At 44.1% G+C, this 24060-nt stretch overlaps 1 protein-coding gene across 1 annotated transcript in view; it reads right to left on the bottom strand.

Moving 5' to 3' along the window:
• The window catches only part of HELB (DNA helicase B), a gene marked incomplete in the record, with an annotated part of 74343 nt that overhangs the window by 36660 nt on the left and 13623 nt on the right, over positions 1-24060 (bottom strand). The window contains 3 exon segments of the mRNA XM_073620107.1: positions 6293-7135; positions 14894-15123; positions 20728-21063. Of these exon segments, the coding sequence (XP_073476208.1) occupies positions 6293-7135; positions 14894-15123; positions 20728-21063 (1409 nt within the window).

The following is a 24060-nucleotide window of genomic DNA, read 5'->3' on the forward strand; positions in this document are numbered from 1 at the left end:
GCTCCGCCTAAAATTGCTCTGCAATTCCTCTCTTGAGGGGGCGAAAAATAGCAGATCGTCTAAATAAGGAATTACTGCGATTCCCTGAAGACAAAGCGGAGCCAAGGCTTCTGCCATCACTTTGGTGAAAATTCGGGGTGAGGATGACAGACCGAAGGGTAAGGCCCTGAACTGTAGATGATGAATAACGCCTTCCATCCATGCTTACCGCCAACCTGAAATACCTCTGAGACTGGGGGGAGATCGGAATATGCAGGTATGCATCCTTTAAATCTATTGACGCCATGAAACAAGCTGGCGTCAATAGATTTCTGACTGAGAAAATTGAGTCCATCTTGAATTTTCTGTATTTGATGTATTTGTTTAGAGGCTTTAGATTGAGAATCAATCAAAATTTTCCTGTTGGTTTTTTTACCAGGAAGACATGAGAATAGAACCCCTCCTGCCGTTCCTTTAGTGGCACTTGGATTACTACATCCTGCTGCATCAGTTCCTCTAGATAGGACTTCATGGCCAGGGCCCATAATGGATCTCGTGGGGTATTTGTTATCAAAAACCTTCTTGGGGGGCTCTCGGTAAACTCGAGAGTGTAGCCCTGCGAGAGAGTGGTCAGAATAAACGGACTTGAAGTTATCCCTGACCACTGCAGAAGAAACTCTTGTAGTCTTCCACCCACCCGAAGGTACTAGTCATTGTGATTTCTCTGCCTGTGCAGAGGATAGAAGAGAATTCCGCCTTTACCCTTCGCCTTTTGTGCGAACCAATTTTTCCTTCTTCCCTGAAACTTGCTGTCTTGCTCCTGAGCTTTTTGAGGTCGAAAAAGCTGTTTTGGGACCTGCTTTTTCTTTTTGACCGGGAAGGACCTCTTTTTATATCAGCAGTCCTGTCTAGAACATTATCTAGATCAGGGCCAAAAAGAAGGTCACCTGAAAAGGGAATCCCACACAGCTTGCTTTTTGACGCTGTGTCACCTGGCCAGGTCTTAAGCCATAGAGCTCTTCTTGCAGCATTTGTCAACGATGCAGATCTAGCAGACATTTTAATTGCTTCAGCCGAGGCATCAGCAATATAAGCAACAGCAGAGATCAGAGGAGGAAAAGAATCTAAAATGTCTTGTTTGGGGGACTCTGCCACTATATGCGATTTTAGCTGGTTAACCAAAAATTCTAGATTCCTGGCTACACATGTTGTGGCCATAGCTGGATTTAAATTGCTCACGATTGATTGCCATGATCTCTTGAGCAAAAGATACATGCGTTTGTCCATTGGATCCTTCAGAACCCCCATGTCACACTGCAGAAGGATCCTCCTCAAAAAGGAAAACGTCTTTTGTGGGCCTTGGAAATAAAGGGTTTTCTCTACGGATCCTGCCATTCTTTTTTAATGGCGTCAGAAATGACTGAATGAACCAGGAATGTCTACCCTTTAGGTTTGTTTAACCCTGCATACATGCGGTCATGAAGAGACAGTTCCTTCTTTTCTTCACTTAAGCCAAGTGTAATACGAATAGCTTTAAGGAGCCCATCCACCTCTTCTAGGGATAACTTAAATTTGGAGGGGGCCACTTCAGCTTCCTCAACCTCCTCTTCCGAGTCTTTAACGGAAGGAGCAGGGGACTGCTCTTCCCTATTTGAAGGGTCTACAGATAGAGCTTCCAACACCGGGATAGGAAGAAAACCCTGGGAAGACTCTGAAGTGGATGGCTGGCTAGCAGCGGGATTAACTAATGAGTCACAAAAAGTTTGAATCGTGGCATATAGTTCTTTCTTTACAGACACAACCAGGTCATCAGAAACAGAAGTTGATTCCTCCTTAACTAAAGAAGTGATGCAAGAATTGCATAAGGCTTTTTTACAATTTTCTCCCATTTTGGCCCTGCAAAAAGGACATCTCTTTTTTGGGTCAGAGCTTTTAGCCTGTGAGAAAAGACAAAAGGGGAAAAAAAACAGGGGACATTTTTAGTGAGACCCAGTCCCTGCTTTTAAAAAGGACCACCACCCAGATGCACTAAGAAGAAACCAGTCAGCCTCCAGTGCCCAGACAGGCCTCTTGCCACTAGGGGGTAAGAAAAAGAAGGGAGACCAAAACCACAGATAAGGAGAAAAAAAAAAAATTAAAAAAAAAAAGGCAGACTTTAACCACTGCCACCTACCTGAGCCTTGCTGGTGCCGGTCACCACCACTGCAGAGGCCGACTCCTCCATGGCAGGTGTGCAGCTCCTCACTCATGGCTTCACACACCGCTTCCAGACTCTCATAGTGCCTCTGCACCGGACCTGAAGCGGAAATAAGTACCAGTTTTTGTCCTCCCCCCTGCGTCCACGCCGGAAATTATGCTTACGCTGACCCAGTGACCCGCTCTGTCACTTCCTGCGCAACTGCCAGTGAATATGGCGGTGGCGCACACACCGTGCGGGCCACCGAATCTTCAGCTCTCACCAAGCACCAGGAGGGGAAGAGGAGCCCGATTGCTACCGCTGCTGATGCCTGGGTAGGACCAGAGGACAGCGGGTCTCTTTCAGAGGAAAAAAAGGGAAGGAAGCCCCGTCTCTTAGAAGCACCTAAGAGATATTAACTCCCCTCCCAAAAGAGGTTCCCTCTGGGCCGGAGGAAACACAAAAACTGAGGTATAGTAGAGAGGCGCCTCCCTTTAAAGTTCTGGAGGAAGAAGGCGTTTCCTATGGTCCGGTGGGAGGAGTCACTAGTCTCAGGTGCTGTCCTGAAAGACGCCTTGGGAAATAATGTTTAAAAGCTGCTGCTAAGAGCGCTTTTTTAAGCTAGTGTACATGGAGCCCAATTACATATTTTGGCCTACAAAACCTAATAATAAGAACAGCAAAAAAAAAAAATAAAAAAAAACCCTTTCATTTGATGCCAGAAAAATTCAGACAGAATGACACCAAACATCTGTTAGATGTAAAGTATCACAGCACAAGCAACAACCTAATACCAAATGCAGACCTACCAGGGTCGCAGCGGTTGCACTTGCGCTGGTGTTCCGTCATTGTTAGGGGGCCCCAAGACAGCAGGAAAGACTTCCACTCCAGTGCCTGCTGTAGCAGTAGCAAGGAGGGTGAGCTTGCCTCTAGCACAGCTGGTACCCCTAACAGCCACCTGACTTGGCCCATTCCCTGCCGCTCACCCAATGCCACCAGTCTGACCTTCCATCCTCCATCGGTGTCCCCAGTGTCTCCTCCTGCACAACTGCAAAGTTTGCGACGGGTATGCTGGTTCTCCTGTCATGTCACTTGCCCCACATCCCAAGAATGTTGCTCCGGGTGCCAACGCCCCCGCCAGCAATGCTTCCCTGCACACTGCCACGCAACAAGAGAGGCAGAGCGGGGGGTGTGCAGTGTGCTTGCCATTGCCTACTGGAGCCATGTCAGCTGCTATAAGGGGCAGTGAGCTTTAGAAAGGCTAGAGTGTGGAGTGACGAAGGTGGATGCGGATGGGTGGTCAAGGTGCTGGGAACTGGAGGGAGAGAGGTACGTATAGGAGGGAAGGGGAACTGCCAAGTTCTGAGATGAAAACTATAGATGGCTGGTGGCTGGGTTCAGAAGTGAAAGCTGTGAATGAAGAGGGGTGGGGGCTATGCGCAGAGGTGAGAACTGGGGCTGGTTGCTAAGGTGAGAATTTGTGGATGGAGTGGGGTGCAAAGGTGAAAGCTGTGGACAGAGGTTGCCAGAGTGGGATGTGGGGGGCAAAGATGAGCTGTGGAAAAGGGATTCAAGATGTAGTTGTGAACGGGGGTGCTGTGGGTGGGGGCGCACAGGTTAGCTGCGGGCGGGGGCGCACAGGTGGGCTGTGGTTGGCTAAATTTACAATCCAGTGGTGGAACTACCAGGGTCACAAAGGATGCACTTGCGACTGGACCCTGGCGTCCCACCACTGGGGGGGGGGCCAAGATGTCAGGAAAGGGGGCCATTGCGGGACAATAATAAAAGTGCCTCATGAAAGAAGTAAGGGGCCCCGGAAGTCAGGGGAAGTCACATTTTTTGCACCAGGGCCCTGAAGGTTGTATTTATGCCTCTGCAGTACAACAGAATGTTGCTCCAGAGTCTTTAAACGATAAGCTCATCTTTGGAATATGTTAGGGTCCAGCTCCTGCCTCCTCTCCTCTCACTTCCACCCTCCCTGTGACAGCAGGTGGGGGTGGATTTTTTTCCCACACCCACTGTTACAGTTTAAAAACAGCGCGGCTGTGTGGGGCTCTGCCCACACGGCTTCATCATTCATTCACCGAGTTCTATGAATGCTGATGACTTGTAGTTCTCAATGAACTATGAGGGTGCTGGCAGTAGAAATTTTGAGTTTTTTTTACTAAATTGCCATTTTAGTTTTAGTCATTTTAGATTTAGTTGTATTTTAGACTAAAATCAAATGGGTTTAGTTAAATTATAATGCATTATTTAAGCATTTCTCTAGAATTTCTCATTATATACTTCTGGAGTAAAAATCTAAAAAACAAGTAGTGGGGATGGGGAAGTAAATGGAAGCGAGGGAGTGCACACGGCAGAGAACTGGATGGTCTGGGCAGGCTGTTATTTTACATGGTGCTAAGCACTGCTACCTCGCTGGGAGGACAAATACTCACCACGTGGATTGCAATGTTCCAAAACTCCTAGGCAGCGGGCAGACAAAGGAAGCCTGCTTCTCTCAGTCAATACAGCTTGTGAGGGGGCTGTGGCTTTAACAGACAGGCAGAGCTCCGGGGAAAGGGGAAGTTCAGGTGGGTAAACATCCCTTTTCAAACTATTTCTGCTCGCTGACGAAAATTGGAATTGATTTTTGTCATAGTTTTGATCAGTTGAGAAATCAAAATTTGAACTCATTTTCATTTAGCTTTTGACACAGAAAACATGCCACTGGCTTAAACTATGACAAAAAAAAATGTCAATTTTTTTACCTGTCCATTTATTTTTATTTTATAAAAAAAGTGAACTACGTCTTTAAGAGAAAAGTATGGGATTTTATTTTATTAAATCATACTTACCTAGGTGGATGCAGCATCTGTTCCCCGCCAGCTCTAAGGTGGAGAACCAAGCGATCAAACACCGCCGATCGCTCGATTCTCAGAGCTCCCTGAGCAGAGAGCCGGTGACTTTCAGTCACCGACTCTCAGCTCTGACCCCCCATGCTCACTGGAGCGCTGGGCTGTGAAGGAGGCGGGAGAAACTGTCTCAGACTCAGAGGCTCACCGACAGGTTGAGCTAGGTGCCGGTCCAGGCATGTGGGTGTATCCAGACCATATGGTTGTGGACTAGCTCGGTGACGTCAGCCCGCTGTCTGCTGAAAAGGGGTCACAGTAGTGCAAAACTATCTGCACTCCTGTGATCCACAGGAGAAGTACAGCTAAGCAAGCTTTGGCTGTACTACTCCTTTAAAGGCTAGTTTAGCGAAACTTATTTAAATTTATTTATTTCAGATACTTATATAGCGCCATCAATTTACGCAGCGCTTTACATATACATTGTACATTCACATCAGTCCCTACCCTCAAGGAGCTTACAATCTAAGGTCCCTAACTCACATTCATATATACACATACTAGGGACAATTTAGACAGGATCCAATTAACCTACCAGCATGTCTTTGGAGTGTGGGAGGAAACTGGAGTACACGGAGGAAACCCACGCAGGCACAGGGAGAACATGCAAACTCCAGGCAGGTAGTGTCGTGGTTGAGAATCGAACCAGCGACCCTTCTTACTGCTAGGCGAAAGTGCTATCCACTACACCACTGTGCTGCCCATACTTGACTGAAAGTCACTTTGTCAGCGGCCCACTTGTTGATAATACCACCTTCACACTAGTAGCAAGCTGCTGCAACTATTCAACCAGCCAGACGGGTTGAATACCCATTTCCCCTCATCACACACAGTGGTTTCTCTCTCCTGTACATGCGTCCGAGTGCAAACTTAACATTCAATACATCTAACCAGTCGAATATTTGCAGCTCATCCAAACTACTCAGATCTATTGTATTAAGTTTACATGGGCTGCCTAACGCACCACAACAGACCAAAAATCATGCATGTATCATTTTAGGCATTGCAGTGTAGCGTGTTACCACACATTGTGATGTTCAGCAAGACAGGTGCCCTGGGAGGTGTGTTGAGGTACCATTTACAGAGAATGTCACTGCATCTCATCACATATGTAACTGTGTTGCAGTAACACACACACACACACACACACACACACACATTACCAAAGTGCACTGGTGCAAATGGGCCTAAAGGATAACGAATGAATGCTAAAATCTCCCAAGTAATAGTAAGAATAAATCAGTACCTGGTGTAGAGTGGCAGCTGGAAGTTCGGTTTTCTTCCTGAGGAGAGAAGCTGCCTTTCCTGTGGGTGCAGTAAGTAAAACACGATTAAGGTCACAGTGATTACAGGAAGGGGTCGTGGCATTAAAAGCCCACTCTTCTGAAGCATCCATGTCATCTTCAAGGGCTTTGCAAGCCTTTTCAACTTCATCTTTTTCTTCCTGCATAACAGCTTTAAATACACGACTTACAACCGTGGTCTTTCCACATCCACCTTTTCCACTTATAACAGTCACTGGGTTGGCCAGAATCATCCTAGCTGCTCTATGCTGTTCAGCATCCAGCTCCATTGCATGGTTCTCTTCCGTCGAACAGTCATTTATCTGTAAACTCCTAATCTGCTCATCACTAAATTCATGTACAAGTGTCTGACTACCTAAACAGAACAGCTTTTCCTCTCTTTGAGAAGTATGGTCACCATCATGTACATCATTTCCTTCCACCTTTGGATTGAGGGGCTTTTTCATTACTAACTTTGTAATGAAGTCTGCAATATCTACCTCATAGAAGTAATAATTATAAAGGAAAACTCGCTCCTGTTCAATCACCACAATTTTCTCATCTTTGAGAAACCTGATGGCTTCCCAGGCGCTCTCAGCCGACATTTCTTTGGAGGCCACTTTGGTGAGGGCAGATTGTTCCACGTAAGTATCGCCCAGACTCATGCATTTCCTCTTTAGCTCATTGTAGACATAAAGTGCATTTAGCTGCAAGTCAGGGATCTTTCCCAAGAGGTTTGCATCACACTGTAGGAAGCTATCCAATGTTGCCTCGCAGCCACACAGATGGAGCTGCCTATAAAGTAACTAAAACACAAAAAAACATCTAATGTGCATTTGATTAAACAGAATACTTTCCAACACAATTTTAGATGGTTCTAGTGAGGACTCAAATGATGTCAATGACGAGGCTCGTGATTTGTTTTATTTTATTAGTTTCAGTCGGCTTAGCTTTTCCCCCAAATTTACTAGATCATTAGAGTGTATAAGTATCTGAAATAATACGATTTTGTCGTCATACTTACCTGTAAAAGTCTTTTCTTGGAGTACATCACGGGACACAGAGCAACCATAATAATGACTATATGGGTTATATGCCACCTACTGGTGGATGGACACCCTATATAACTCCTCCTATACAGGAAGGACCTCAGTTTTGTAGCAAAGCAATGAATATCTCAAAAAAGATGGGAGGGACCTCCGTGTCCCGTGATGTACTCCAAGAAAAGGATTTTGTAGGTAAGTATGACGAAAAAAAAATCCTATTTTCTTTATCGTACATCACGGGACACAGAGCAACCATAATAATGACTATATGGATGTCCTAAAGCAATGCAGTTGAGGGGAGGGAGGCACATTGACAGAAACTGCCACCTGAGAAGGACTCCTTCTGCCGCCCAAAACATACTGAGGCCAAAGCAGTATTCTCCGTGGTTTGATATCTATCTGGTAAAATTCTGTGAATGTATGAACAAAAGACCATGTAATGGCCTTAAATACTGAGCCACTGACACCTGATGGCGGATGGTCCAAGATACCCCCACACACCCGGTAGTGAACGTTTTTTTTTTTTTTTTTTTTTTTTTGTAAAAAGGGGGTGGGGGATCTTGCCCTATCAAGCCATAGGCTTGAATAATTAACTGGCAAATCCAATGAAAATAGTTAACTTAAATGCCTCCTGCCCATCCTGGGCTCTACTGGCAGAAAAAGAAGAATTCCTGACCTGTACGACAAATCAAGTAATTCTGACCGCCAGAACTACCTCCAGAGTATGCAGTGATCTAACTCATGCCAACTGAGGATCAGAAAAGAAGGCAAGACATTTTCTTGATTCAAGTGAAAACTAGACACCCTTCTAGGCAAAAAAAAAAAACGGATGAGGACGCAACATCACATCACCTTATCATGCGAGACAAAGAAAGGCTCCTTGCATGAAAGAGACGCCAATTCTGACACTCCACTTAGTGAAGCGATAACCACCAAAGAAGCCACTTTCCGAGATAAAGGACCAACAGAATCCCCCGATTGGTTCAAAAAGTGGCCTCTGCAAGGACAGTCAAGATCAAATTCAAGTCCTAAGGACACAAGAATGGCCTGACAGGCAGGACTGTCTACATTACACTCTGTATGAAGTATGAATCAAGGTGTGGAAAACAAATGTATAGGGACAAACTCTGACCCTTAACAGTACTTAAGGCCAATCTCCTTTCCCCTACTGATTGCAGAAAGAAAAAGAAAATCTCCTATTCACATATTTCTGCAGGTGCCACTTCCTGGCTTCACCCCAGGCAAAAAATATTTCCAAGTCCTGTAATTGAAGTTCCCCCGAAGCTGGCTTTCCAGGGGCTCAACAGTGCTGAGATACAGGACTTAAGACCATTAGGTCCTGCTGGACTGGGAGTGTCCAAGGAGCGACCCCCGAAAAACTCGCTATGTCAGTGTACCAAGCCCTCCTGGGCTAATTCGGCTAACATTATTATCAGTGATACCCCCTTCCGGATTCTTCGCAAAAGACGTGGCAGAAGTCGAAACAGAGGGAACGCATCAAATAAGGGAGAACTGGTCCCTAAGGCGTTACCAGCTGCCAGTGGGACACTCGTCCCGGAGACAACCTGACCCAACTTGCTGTAGAACTTGGAATCTAGTAGATTCACCTGCAGAGTTCCCCCTGCCACTATTCTATACCTGGAAAATGCACTGATGATAGGGACAGCGTGCTGTCCCAGACAGAACGCGGTTCACCTTCCTGAGCCGCATGACTCCTGGTGCCACCCTGGTGGTCGATATATATGTCTCTGCAGAGGCTTTTCTGGATAGAACCTACAACTGGTTTGTACCATTATCTAGAGCAAGGCGTACTGGCCAAAATTTCCAAGATATTTATGGGCAGTATTCTCTCCTGTGCAGACCAATTCCACAACTTTAGCCACCCTGAAACCAAATGGAGAAACTGGCATCAGTGGTTATTATCTTCCAATAATAGAAAGGAAGAATTCAACCTTTCTAGATTCCAAACGATCAACCAGCAATCTTTACCTGTGCAACACCCCGGGAACAGAGCCCTCCGGCAATCCAATGCCTGGATCTTCAAGTTCCAGTTCCAGACAGAGAGAATGATCCTCTTCAGGAATTGGAGTAGGACTGTACATAAGGAATGTGCTTTGACCTAGATACAGCTTCCTACTGCAAAATGTATGAAGGAAAATCTGGACCAACTGCTTCCTGAGCAAAGGTTATTGAAGTATACTGAGACTGACACCCCCTGTGTCTTTAGCAGGTCCAGCACCGGAGCTAGGAGCTTTGTGAACCTCAGAAGCTGTGGCCAGCCCGAAGGATGGTCATAAAAAAGAAAACAGATGACTTTCCACTGCAATTACAGAAATCTTTGAGGAGACTAGAAACAACCCGGCACATGAAGCTGTGTGTTTCCTGATGATTATGGGCCCCGCAATCTACCTCTTGCAGAGAGGTCATCACTGAACAGACCAAGCCTATCTGAAACAGAAGGATGCCAAGCAGATTGAGATCTAAGAGCCCATCATTTTTGCTCCAACACCCAACGCAAAGACTGACCAGACTAAGGAAGGAGCGAACCACCTCAGAGACTGCTCTAAAATCTTATGGTCTGAGATACCCTCAAATACAGCAACCTCAGATGCCTCCCTCACTTAGGAGGGAAACCTGGGCAGTCTCCCAACCAAGTACTAACCAGGCTTGAGCCGAGATCAGGCACCACAGTGGCTCAGATCACCCTGATGCCATTGGCCCAAAAGGAGACGTGAACATTGTCAGACCACTGAACCGGAGGGCGGTGTACCTGCCTTACCCTTCTAAGTAATTTAGCTAGTTTAACAGATACATAATAAAGTGACTGTATTAGACAAACTAATACACAGTTCCACAAGGATGCAGGCCTGGACAATATTGGTCTACCGCTATACAACCCCGTAGGTATGCAGGTACCCAGGTATGCAAGCATACAGGTATACAAGTATTTTTGCCATTTATGCATCTAAGTATGCAGCAGTGAGCACATATGTATGTATCCCTAGACCAATAAGCACATATGTATACAGTTTAATGTAAATAAGCCCATATATATGCAGTTTAATGCAACTAAGCACATATGTATGCAGTTTATATGAAAACATGTGGCAGCATGCGTTTAAGCAATATGCATTTATGGAGGCATGCTTTATGAAAGCATGTAGGTATGTGCTTATGCAAATATGCATTTAGGCAAAACACGAAAGCGCATGTCCATGCAAACATGCATTTACGCAATACGTGCCTATGGAGACATGCATTTACGGAATAAGCAAGCATGCATTCATGAAACGTGTTTATGCAACATATATTATGCAGCACGTGTCTATGCACCATGCGTTTATGCAAACATGCATCCACGCAAACCTGTACATCTATGCAACATGCCCACAGGTCTATACAAACACATGCTTATAAAAACCTGTGTCTATGCAATACGCGTCCACGCAAACGTGCCGTCGGGGCCAGTCTTGGGGGGGGAACTTGCTGGGCAGTTGGGCACCGCCCGCTTGACGGGTGCGGGGGGGCCATGGGGAGGGCAGGCCAGGGCCCTCTGCAAACATGTGCCTATGCAAGCTTGTGTTTATTCAAGCAAGCAAGCACGTGTCTATGCAAACATGTGCCTATGCAAGTAAGCAAGCATTATGAAACATGAATACTATGCTGCACCTGCTCAACTGTACTTGGTCCATACTAGTTATAGTCAGGATTAGCCAAGTACATTAGGCATCCAATGCAGCCTCTATGCTGCTTCAACAGCCTAAGGTCTCTTCCACACCTGTGCAACCCGTCCTGCGACTTGGGACTGCAAGGTCGCCTGACAAATCGTACCCCATGATTTCCAACGAGTACCCTTCACATATGTGCGTCTTCAAGTCGTAGCGACTTCAAAGCAGCCCCTGCATTACCCTGGTCCGACCTTGACACGACTTAGAGGTCCATAGACCTGAAGATTACACAGGCACTGCTTCCCGTCGCTGAAAAAAAAAAAAAAAAAAAAAAAAAAAAAAAAAAAATCGCATCAAAGTCACGGCAAAATTACGTAACTTTTAAGTCGCACAAGTGTGAAAAGGAGCCCAAAACTAAGCTCCTGCAGACCCAATGCATGTTATCCTGGAGACAACTCCTTCAAGTGCACCGATGCTCAGGTTCTTCCAAACATGTGCTTATGCCACATGAATGTATGCAACTACTATGCAAAACGTGTTTATTCAAACAAGTGTTTAAGCAACAAGCTTGCAAGCATGTATACTATGCTGCACCAGCCCAACTGCACTTGGCACCATACTAGTTTTTACTAGTTTAGCACATATGCATGCCATGCAGCCCTTTTCTGCTTCAGATCAGCCTAAAAGTAAGCTCCTGCAGACCAAATGCACATTATTCTGAAGTTTGTAAGTATGCACCTGTTCAACTGCACCAGGTCCTATACTAGTTTTGTGCCAAATGCACAGTATTCTGGGGACACAACACTTTAAAGTGCACTTCTAGGGGTGTATCGACTTACAGTTGTACAGGCCCCCCGGATAAGCAGTAAGTATGCAGTATATAATCATGACTTGTCTGGCCACACAGTTCTCCCATAGTAAGTACTCACACTTCACTAGCATCCATGGGCTACTGTTATGTCTGAAGAGGCCAGCTGAATCTGCTGAGCACATGGCCAACATGGCTGCCCCTCCACTTCCTGCCTATATAAAAATAGGCCTCTGCGCCCTCTAGTGGTTGGAGGAGAAGCGGCAGCCCATACTCCTAAGAAGTACACAGAGCATGTTTTAAACAGCACACTGCCCGTAGGGCTACTGAGATAACACCAAACAGTCAGATCTTTATAAAGAGAAACTGCAAACAAATGCAGACCTTCCATTCCTGCTGCAGGACTCTGAACATAGCAGGAGTACAATCTTCACCCATCACAGCGAGCTTTGTCATAAAAGAACTTCAGGGACTGGGCACCCCTTAAGGTGGGGTCCACTCCCCTGGACCTGTATAGCACCCTGCAGGAAAGCACCTTGGTCAGAACAAACACTGCACAGGGTTCCAATACGCAGGATCCAGCACCATAAGGCTGCATTACAGGCAAAACCTTGAGGAATCTTCTCTCCTTCTAATGAGGCTCGGGTACCATCCATTTTGGCTGACAGATTTTTCGAATGGATCCGAATGAAGATCACGATTCTAAATAGAACCATCCTGACCTCCAAGTATGCTCCAAGACCTCATGTATCACAACAGTGACCATTCCACCTTACAGACACTGGCAAAAAACTGAGATCCTTCCTGTGTAGGAGGGGGTTATATGGAGGAGGACTTCCTGCTTCCAGTAGGTGGCGTATAACCCATATAGTCATTATTATGGTTGCTCTGTGTCCCGTGATGTACGATAAAGAAAAAAAATAAATAATAATAATAATAATAATAATAATAATAATAATAAAAAAGTGCATCTCTACCCAAAAGTTTTTTTTAGTTGTGGATAGAATTGGAAAGAGTTAGACCCTCTGTAAAGTTTTTCCTGCTGTGTCCCTGTTGGGGAGTTTCATTCTTTATTTAATAAATGTTCAGAATATTTATAGAAATTAAACAAGGCACTACATCTCACAGGATACATTTCCTTCCGTAACAAAACGTAAGAGCCTTAACATTGGGGTACATACAGTACAACCATGACGCCTATGAAGAATTTGATCAGTATTCTGATTAATACTGTGTTAACCACTTCAACTCCGGAAGGTTTACCCCCCTTCATGACCAGGCCATTTTTTGCGATACAGCACTGCGTTACTTTAACAGACAATTGCGCAGTCGTGTGACGCTGTACCCAAATAAAATTGATGTCTTTTTTTCCCCACAAATAGAGCTTTCTTTGGGTGGTATTTGATCACCTCTGCTGTTTTTTGTGCTATATACAAAAACAGGCCAACAATTTCGAAGAAAAAAAAAAACAATATTTTTTTTTTACTTTCTGCTATAAAAAAATTCCCAATAAAAAAAAAAAAATATAATAATAATAATAATAATAATAATAATAATAATAAATCTCTTCATCAATTTAGGCCAATGTGTATTCTGTTACATAATTTTTGGTAAAAAAAAAAAAAAATCCCAATAAGCTTATATTGATTGGTTTGCGTAAAAGTTATAAAGTTATAGCGTCTATGGGATGATATTTTTCTTTATTTTATTTTTTTACTAGTAATGGCGGCGATCAGCGACTTATAGCGGGACTGCGATATTGTGGCGGACAAATCAGACACTAACTGACACTTTATGGGGACCTGTGACATTATTACAGTGATCAGTGCTAAAAAATACTTACTGTTACTGTAGTAATGACACTGGCTGGGAAGGGGTTAACATCAGGGGCATTTAAAGGGTTAACTGTGTCCCTAGGGAGTGATTACTAACATGTTTCAAAAGATGAACTTATCTTTTAAGCCCCTTTCACATGAGTGATCTGGTCGTATTTTCAGGTAAACCTGCTCGGAAGGTCCATTCATCCCTACGGACAGGTTGGTGTAAACAGACTTGTGTCTGTTTACACCCGCCTAACTTTGGGTCTGATAAAAAAATAAATGACATCGAAAAGGAGGGAGACAAAGTGTTTACTCATGGCTGCCCATAGAGCTGAGTTGGCTCTGTCCTTGTCCACTCTGCAGAAACTTAGTGGACACGAATGGGCCGGCTCTGCTCCATTCAGCAGTTCTGTGAGCTGACCCACTGCTGCTTGGAACAAAATCCACCCCATATGAAAGGGGCCTTATAAAAATTCCCAGGATGGAAAATATAAAGAGTTTATGTTTTTATTAGGCTGAGGTCCTTTTAGGAATGTCTGGGGCTTTGAAATACGAAAGGGGCTTTATGGCAACAAACTTTTAATGCGTTTTATTGTTTTTCTAGAAAGTTTCTTAGAACCCCCAAGCATTATATAAATTTTTTAAAGCAGAGGCTCTAGAGAATAAATTGGTGGGTGTTGCAAATACATATGTGAGCAAAGCAGAAGAAACACAAACCATTTAATACTAACGAAGTACAGACATAGGCATGCCCAAGCAGCCAGAAACTGGGCATGTTCACACTGACCGTCCATTCACAGCTGCCAGGCCACTGGATGCGAATGAATGGTATAATGTGATTCACAATACAATCTTGTCAACTAAATTTAAGCCCAACTCCAGCCAAAACTTTTTTGAAACTATAAGAAAGGGGTAGAACCTCTGCCAGACTTTTATTGCTGATAGAAGGTTTTACCTCACTTTAAGTCCTACTAATACCCAATCAGATCAGAAATTGCCCCTAGTAGGGACTAATACAGCACTAAAATCTGACAAAGAATTTGCCTTTTTCTCTACTCTGATGAAAAGGTGTTTTTATGGGTTTAGAACAAGTCTACTGGAGACATTGCCTTATCTAGGGAGAGGCATACAGCAAAAAAAAAAAAAAAAAAAAAAAAAATTCCCAAAAATGTTTTGGCTACCAGTGGGCTTTACCGCACAAAATTATCAGTAGGATACTTACTACACCAAAGCCAAGTTTCCAAGGTGCAATGTCCAGTATGTTTTCAAGTTCAAGTAGTAAATCAGTTGGCGGGTCAACGTCTGGTAAGATATCAAGTGATGCTTTGCTGGCCGGCAAGTGATCTTTAGCATCTAACTTTAGAAAGCCTCTCATTTTGTGTGGTAAAAGCTTGGGTAAATATCTCAGCACCAGGGGGATTTGCAGTGCTTTCAATACAAAGCTACCGCATGCTGAACAAAGTAAGAAATGGAAAGTTAAAATGTTCCACCAAGCGACAGAAATTGCAACTTAATTTCTACCTACCATAGATTTAAAGTGATACTAAAGGATTGTTTTTTATTTTTTTTAAATAACAAACATGTCATACTTACCTCCACTGTACAGCTCGTTTTGCACAGATTGGCCCGAACATCCATTTCTGGGGTCCCTCTGCGGCTCTCGCGGATCCTCCCCACTATAGATAACCCCCTTGAAGAAGCACTCTCCCGAGGGGGTTAGCTTGCGGGCGCACTCCCGAATCCAGCATTCATCATCCATAGAGGTCTAATGCAGGACTCAACCCCGCCCCCCCAGCGCCCACGTCACTGGATCTGATTGACAGCAACAGGAGCCAATGGCTGTGCTGCTATCATTCTATCCAATCAAGAGCTGTGAACCCCTGGAGAGAGGGACGGCGGGGATGCGCCAACGGAAATTCGAGGGTTAAGGTAAGTAAAACGGGAGGGCTGGGGGGCCGGTGACTGCAAGGTGTAGGATAGGATGCATTAAGGTGAAAAAACACGAGCCTTTACAACCCCTTTAAAGCTAGCTATAGACAGGCAGATGTCTCCACAAGGGAGGAGGAGAAGACATCCCTCCACTCAGAAACACTGGCACTCACAAATGTTTGTTTGGCTTTCCTGAAGGATAAAAGTGGCACATGTGCGGTTTAGAGGGGGAAGCTAAAAGGTCAGTCTTGTAAAGAAAAAAAAAAAAAAAAAAAATAAAAAGACTGTCAACTGCGATAAGTTTAAAGTGGTACCACAATCATGCTTACCTGTAGGTACAATATCTCCTAATCATGCACCGTTTAGGAGATATTCCCTATGGAAATAGTCCATTTCGTCATCCACACATGCGCGGCGATGCTCTGCATTCAGGGCGCACAGTATTCTATGCAATGCAGAGCGCCATGCATGAGCGGGAGTGATGTCATTGTAGCCCTGGTCATTTAAACAGCCAGAGCCCATGAACCCAGAAGGAAGACTGGGTGATGATGGAAGCGTGGGGGGGAGCCATGAAAGCGCTGAAATCCACCTCACCCTCAAGGGTGCTCTATAAAAGATTGAGAAATGTGGACTGTGCATGTTTAACCCTATCGCTGTCAGGTCCATGCGTCATATGGACCTGACAGAAGCAGGTTTCAAACACAATCTGGTGGCTGCAGACTCCTGCCTGTCAGGTGAAAGCATTCCAGTGGCTGCACTGCTGCCCGTTTGCGCGCGCGCGCACACACACACACACACACACACACACACACACACACCACCTCTCCCCTGCCCTGCCATGTTTTCCAGGCTCCGCACCGACATGGCAGGTGCCGGCGGCTGGGGTGGGTAAGGAGAAGAGTCGGGAACATGTCTTCTCTCCTTCCCGTGTCCCTGGCTAGCATAGCCGGGAAGCAATGTTTTGCACTGCGATCTGCATTGCAAAACATTCAGTGGAGCACAGAGGAATCAATCTAAAGAAGAACTTCACTTACAGTGCATCCAGAAAGTATTCACAGCGCTTTACTTTTTCCACATTTGGTTATGTTACAGCCTTATTCTAAAATGGATTAAATTCATTCTTTTCCTTAAAATACTATAAACAGTAGCCCATAATGACAACGTGAAAGAAGTTTGTTTGAAATCTTTGCACATTTTTTTTTTTTTAATAAAACACAAACACAACACACATGTACACAAGTATTTACAGGCTTTGCCATGACACTCAAAATTGAGCTCAGGTGCATCCTGTTTCCACTGTTCATCCTTGAGATTTTTGTACAACTTGATTGGAGTCCACCTGTGGTAAATTCAGTTGATTGAACATGATTTGGAAAGGCACACACCTGTCTATATAAGGTCCCACAGTTAACAGTCCATGTCAGAGCACAAACCAAGCCGTGAAGTCCAAGGGATTGTCTGTGGACCTCCGAGACAGGATTATATCGAGGCACGGATCTGTGGAAGGGTACAGAAACATTTCTGCAGCATTGAAGGTCCCAATGAGCACAGTGGCCTCCAACATCCGTAAATGGAAGAAGTTTTGAACCACCAGGACTTTTCCTAGAGTGGGCTGCCTGGCCAAACTGAGCGATTGGGGAGGGAAGGGTCTTAGTGAGGGAGGTGATCAAGAACCTGATGGTCACGCTGACAGAGCTCCAGCGTTTCTCTGTGGAGAGGAGAACCTTCCAGAAGAACAACTATCTCTGCAGCACTCCACCAGTCAGGCCTGTATGATAGATTGGCCAGGCGGAAGCCACTCCTCAGTAAAAAGCACATGACAGCCTGCCTAGAGTTTGCCAAAAAGCACATGAAGAACTCTCAGGCCATGAGAAACAAAATGCTCTGGTCTGATGAAACAAAGATTGAACTCTTTGGCTTGAATGGCAAGCGTCACGGCTGGAGGAAACACCTGGCAAATACCATCCCTCAGTGAAGCATGTTGGTGGCAACATCATTCTGTGGGGATGTTTTTCAGTGGCAGGAACTGGGAGACTAGTCAGGATGAATGCAGCAAAGTACACAGACATTCTTGATTAAAACCTGCTCCAGAGTGCTCTGGACCTCAGACCGGGGCGAAGGTTCATCTTCTAACAGGACAATGACCCTAAGCACACAGCAAAGATAACAAAAGGAGTGGCTACAGGACAACTGTGAAAGTCCACTTTGGCACAGCCAAAGTCCAGACTTGAACATTTCTGGAGAGATCTGAAAATGGCTGTGCACCGACGCTCCCCATTCAACGTGATGGAGCTTGAGAGGTCCTGCAAAGAAGAATGGGATAAACTACCCAAAAGTAGGTGTGCCAAGCTTGTAGCATCATACGCAAAAAGACTTGGAGGCTGTAATTGATGACAAAAGTGCTTCAACAAAAGTACTGAGCAAAGGCTGTGAATACTTATGTACCTGGGATTTTTTTTTTGTTTATTTTTAATAAATGTGCAAAGATTTAAAAACAAATTTCTTTCATGTTGTCATTATGGGGTGTTTGTAGAATTTTAAGGAAAATAATTAATTCAAAGAGGAGTTCCGGCCGAAATATGACTTTTAAGATAAAAAATACCCCTAGAGTACTCATGCCTTGTGCAATGTAACAAAGGCATGCTGTAAACTATGCCCAGTTTTCTATCTGCGCAGCATTGATTTCTTACTTTATGAAGTTTCTGCACAGCGCGGCCATCTTCAGTGTGGGCATCTGAAGCCACGGTGTTACTCTTCCTGGATTACGTGCATGCTGGCTACCCAGCATGCACCTGCCTATCTCGCGCATGTGCAGTGCGGTGCAATTTTGATTTTCCATAGACGCCAATGTTAAATGTTACTGGAGCCATGCAATGCCAAGCTGGGCAAGAATTTCCATAGACGCCATGCCAAGCTGACCAAGGTCTCCCAGGAGCCAATGGAAAACCAGAAATTACGTCTGCGGCCGTGGCCCCCTAGAGGAGGAAGTGAAATTAGATATAGGCATAAATCAGGTAAGTGAACAGAAAAAAACAAAATAAATAGCCAATTTCATTTTAAGGATGCACATTAGTGCTGCATGGTGAGGCGTCTAAAATGTAGGTGGAACTCCGCTTTAATCCATATTGGAATGCAGCTGTAAAATAACAATGTGGAAAAAGTGAAGCACTGTGAATACTTTCCGGATGCACTGTATGCAGTTTTCAGTTTGCAGTTTTCTAATGAAGAAAATCCCTTTATAGGGTGAATAACCCTTTGGGAGGATCTCACCCAAAACTACATTTTTGTTTCAGAGGATGCCTAAAGTCTGACATTTTAGTGCAGATGTCTGAGAAAATGAGTAACACACAAGCAGAATATTAAATTTCTGGGAAAGTGCCTCCAGGTTGCCATATTGCATTGAATTTTACGGCTGCTGATAAAGAAAATTTGCCATTTATTTTCCCACGAAAGTGGAGTTACCCTTTATAGAAATTTCATTATTAAAATATATAAATTCATTACTCACTACCGAAATCCACCTCACCCTCACGGGTGCTCTATAAGATAGAGAAATGTGGGCTGTGCAGGTTTATCGATTGTGAGACCAGCTTAAAGCAGAACTTTACTTAAAAGTGAAAGTTCCACTCATCATCTTCCTCCTCCTCCTCCTGTAACGTTACTGGCAGTTTCTTTTTTGACAGGTATCAGTTCTCACATCCTTATTTTGAAAGCTCCAGGAGGCTCCAGGACCAGTGTGACAGCGCAGCGCAAAGCACACATTTGCAATGGGGAGTCAGCTGTGAAACAGCAGGAAGTCACAACCGGATTCCCAGAACCAACATGGTGGCGCTGGGGATCAAGAGACCAGCAAAGAACTGGCCCAGGTGTAGACAACACTGGACTTCTGTGTGTCTGCTTATTTAAAGTCAGCAGCTACAGTCTTTGTAATTTCTGCCTTTTAATGTTTTGGTTAAAAAGAACCACTTGACCAGTTCTGCATGCCTTATGTAATCACATGATCTGCTTTTTTATTATTTGCATTAACAAGCAGGTGTACTGAATACATTCACCAATGAGTTTAGAACTGCATACCCAAATGCAACCTCCTAGATCCAAGTTTTCTTTAACCTGTGCTTACCCAACTCCTAACAGGTTTTGGAGGACATTCATGGTGGAGTTCTATTTACATCGCTCAGTGAAAATGTTTTTTTTCTCCACCTGCCACCATTTCTGAGCCAGCCTTCACTATCCACACAGCAATTATCCTGCAAACACACACAAGACACAGTGGGGTTGATTTACTAAAAATGGAGAGTGTAAACCCTGGTGCAGCTCTGCACAGAAACCAATCAGCTTTCAGGATTTTTATCAATTGAAGAAGCTGAAACAAGAAGCCGATTGGCTACCATGCACAGCTGCACCAGATTTTAGACCAGTTTTAGTAAATCAACCCCAGCATTGGCGCCTGGTGTTTTCTTTTTCTTTTTTAAGGCACAAACAATCCACCCACCACCACCCCCCCTGGTCACAGATGGCACTCCCCACGGTCAGTCAGCCGGCTGGTTCACGGGCAGCAACCCCTCCCCCCAGTCAGCGAGTCAGTTGGGGCCCCACATTCACCCCATCTCGCGGGCAGCATCACGGCATCTCTACGGGCTGCTTGTTTGCTGCTCAGTTCCCCTGCTTGTGTCTTCTTCCTCCTCACCTCCGTGTGCCTCCTGCTGACCAATCCGATCAGATCTCCTTTCAGTCAATCGAGTGACGGGTCTCATGACCCGCTTCCCGATTGGCCGACAGGAGATTCAGTGTTACAATAACGAAAAACCCCTCCCCCCCCCCCTACTGGAATCCATGCATCCGGCACCCCTAGTGGATGGGCTGCCACTGAACCCCAGTATATACTGTAGGTGTCTCTTCTGGATCTAAAATCCTAGAATGAGCAAAGGCATCTCATAATTCAATGTCCTTTCACTGTCAGCAAGAAAAAAGCCTTAAAGAGTCAGCAACCCGTAGGCATTTGGAGACACAATAACGGGATGGCTCCCGAGATTTCTTTAGCTCGGTTTTACATACATGTTTCATGCATCATGTTTCAGCTTTGGCTTTAAAATCATATAATGCAGGAAAATAGAATGGTTCACATACCTGAATTACTCAAATAACGCACAATATCTTTCTGATGATTTTCCTTAAACTCCTCTGCCAGATTTAAAAGTCGGCTGAAAGTAACAGGAGGGTAATATTTCACCCAGGAAATAAAAGGCGTTATGAAATCTTCATGCACTTTACATTCGTTAAGAAACAGTGGCAACATGGATTCCTTTCCAAGGATGTCATCTTCCAGTTTGTATGATGGGAATCCTTTGACAAAATACTGAGAATGGCCTTGTTTCACATACACACTTACAGACCACCACGGACCAATCAGTGGAAAGAATCCAGTCACTGTATATTCTTTGGAGTCTTCAGTTAAAATTTTTACTAAAATTAAAAGACATATAGAACAAAAACAAAACACAAAAATGTTAAACTCAAAACGCAAGATGCCACAGGGAGGGTTAAATGTGTATTAAAACACAATAGTAAATAGACTTCAAAACTTAATTAGTAATAAAGTTAAACATTTTGAGAAGTATGATATCGTATAAAATGTATTATCATAGGATACTGAAACTCATTTAATAATTGCAGACAAAAAAAAATGGAACTAAAGTCCTGCTTTCTTTCTGCTACAGAAGAGACAGGCAATGTTGTTTCTGCAATAATAAATACCTACCTGCCTGCTCTCAGTCTTCTTTGCAATGCAGCTTACATTGTGGCACAGGATGTTGCACAGCGCCTGTGTGCCAGGATGACTGCAATCCTGCCACCTGCCTATCCCACGCTAGCCAAAACCATGTAGAATATACCGCTGCCAGGGAGGAACTTCCGACCATTGAAGTATCACAGAGTTTAGCTCCTCTTTAAAGCGGAACTAAACCTACTGACTTAACGGTTTCCCAAAACAGTTACATTCAGTGCTGGTTCACAGCACAAAAATGCATTCCAGAGCCATTCCAGGTGCATTTCTGCATGCACATTTTTGGCGCATTCTGGTGCGTTTTCGGGATGCATTCCAGATGCTTTTTTTCTTCTTTTTTCCTGTTTTTTTTATTTTGCTGTACTGGAGTCAGGTGCATTTTTTTATGGACATGCAGTCCAGTGTGTTTTTTTTTTGTATCAAAAACGCATGGAAAGTAGGTTATATGGTTTCCAATGGCATAGTTCAAGCCAGTGCTGTCGGTTCCAGGGCTTTCCTGTTTCCTGCACACGACTGTACTGGAATGCAGTAAAACGCATCAAAAACACACCGGAACACATCAAAAAGTAAAGTGAAAAAAAAAAAGAAGAAAACAAAGCATCTGGAAACGCATGCAGAAACGTACCCAGGACAGATCTGGAGTGCGTTTTTGTGGTGTGAACCAGCTCTTACTGCGTTCCAGTATGGTCCAGTGCAGGAAAAATACAGCATGTTCTACTTTTTTTTCTGGAACTGGAAAGCCCTGGAACTGACTGCACTGGTTTGAACTTTGCCATTGAAAACCATATAACCTACTTTCCACGCGTTTTTGATGCAGAGAAAAAAAAACAAAAAAACAATGGACTGCATGTGGTGTGAACTTGCCCAAGGTATGCCTTGAACAGTTACTAGTGTGCTTTTGTTAGCTCTCAACTGAACTGTGAAGTTATCAAATGCCTGCTGTCATAGCAGATCACATGTGAAAAACCATGGCAAATGCAGATCCAAACAGAGGTTAATATGGCAGATTCCTTGGCTATAGACAGATAGGAGGGTTTAGTTCCACCTTTAAATTGTAATGGGATACAAAAGGTCATTTTTGACATAGTAAAACCCTCTCATGGTTCCATTGTTGCACTGATGTATTTTCCATATCTAAAGAGGCATTCCAACCTTTCTTGTTATAAAAAAAAAAAAAAAAAAAAAAAAAAGGGAAGAAGGAGGCAGACCGACCAAAATGTATACTTCAGTTTTTCATTGATGCTGGAACATAAAAACACCTAATCATCTCTCAGACATAAAATCTGCTACCTGTTGCAGCTATTACATTAAACCTGTACTCAGGAGACATGCGCACCTATTATGTTGTGCTGCGCCCGTCTTAAAGGGAACCTGAATTGAGAACAATATAAAGCCAACCTGTCTGTATGAAAATGCTAGTTCCCTGCCTGTGAAAATGATTCAGCCATAGGAAAAGTATAGATTAGAGGTTCTGCCTTCGCTACAAATTTCCTTATCTACGTACTAATTCTAGATGAGCAACTCCCAAAGTATTAAACACAACATATTGACATATGACACATTGATGTCACCGGTCTCCCTGTATCTGACACCAATTGACATGGGGGATTACAGTCAACAAAGATCCAGTAAAATGAAACAGTTTAATTCACTTGATCGATTGTAAGATTTAGTCCCCATGCACACAGGGCGTTTTTACAGCTGCTTTTACCAGCGTTGGACATTTTTTTGCAGCTTAAAAACACCTCTCCATGTTATTCTATGGCCTCATACACACAGGCTTTTAGGAGCTGTAAGTGGCATAGGTGTTTTCAAGCTGCAAGAAAAGAAAAAAAAAATCCAGGCCAAAATGGAAAAAAAAAAAAAAAAAAAAATGGAGTGGCCCCCCCCCCCAGGCCACATGTCCTCAACATGGGGGGGTGCCCCCTGCCCCAAAGCACCTTGTCCCTATGTTGATGGGGACAAGGGCCTCTTCGCCACAACCCTGGGCAATGGTTGTGGGGGTCTGCAGGCAGGGGTACTTATCAGAATCTGGAAGCCCCTTTTAAAAAGGAGGCCCCCAGATACTGCCCCCCCCCCCCACCGTATGTAAATGAGTAGGGGTACATTGTACCCTTACTCATTCACCCAAAAAAGTATCAAAAATAAAAAAAACTGTACACGTTTTTGACAGTAATCGAGTGACTGCAAGAAAGAGAATCGCCAGCTATAAATTTACATCTGGAATGATGCCTGAAACTAGGGGAACATCCATGGACGTCCTTCCGATGGGAAGTGGTTAAGCAGCAGAGGAGAAGCTGCAAAGCATGCAGGGAATCCAGGGAGTTGTGGAGAACTCACAACATGAGGAGAAAAAATGTTGGGACTGAAAAACCCCTATGGAATAAATAGTCGTATACCATATAAAAATATAACATTCTTTTATTGAATTGGTTAAAATGTGTCTCAGAAAACATAAGACACTACATTAAAACATGTTTTAATGAAGCGTCTTATGTTTTCAGAGACATTTTCTCCAAAAGGGAGGTTTTCAACACCTTTAAAGTCCCAACATTTTTCCTCTTTGTACATATTTCTACCCCGGGTTGTGGTGCTGAGTTTCAACTGAATACATTTCCATATAGAAAACTCACAACATGAAATTAGATTTAAGTACAGTTAGCCCCCTACATACGAAC

This window comes from Aquarana catesbeiana, linkage group LG03 (genome assembly GCF_042186555.1).
Source record: "Aquarana catesbeiana isolate 2022-GZ linkage group LG03, ASM4218655v1, whole genome shotgun sequence".
Taxonomy (NCBI): domain Eukaryota; kingdom Metazoa; phylum Chordata; class Amphibia; order Anura; family Ranidae; genus Aquarana; species Aquarana catesbeiana.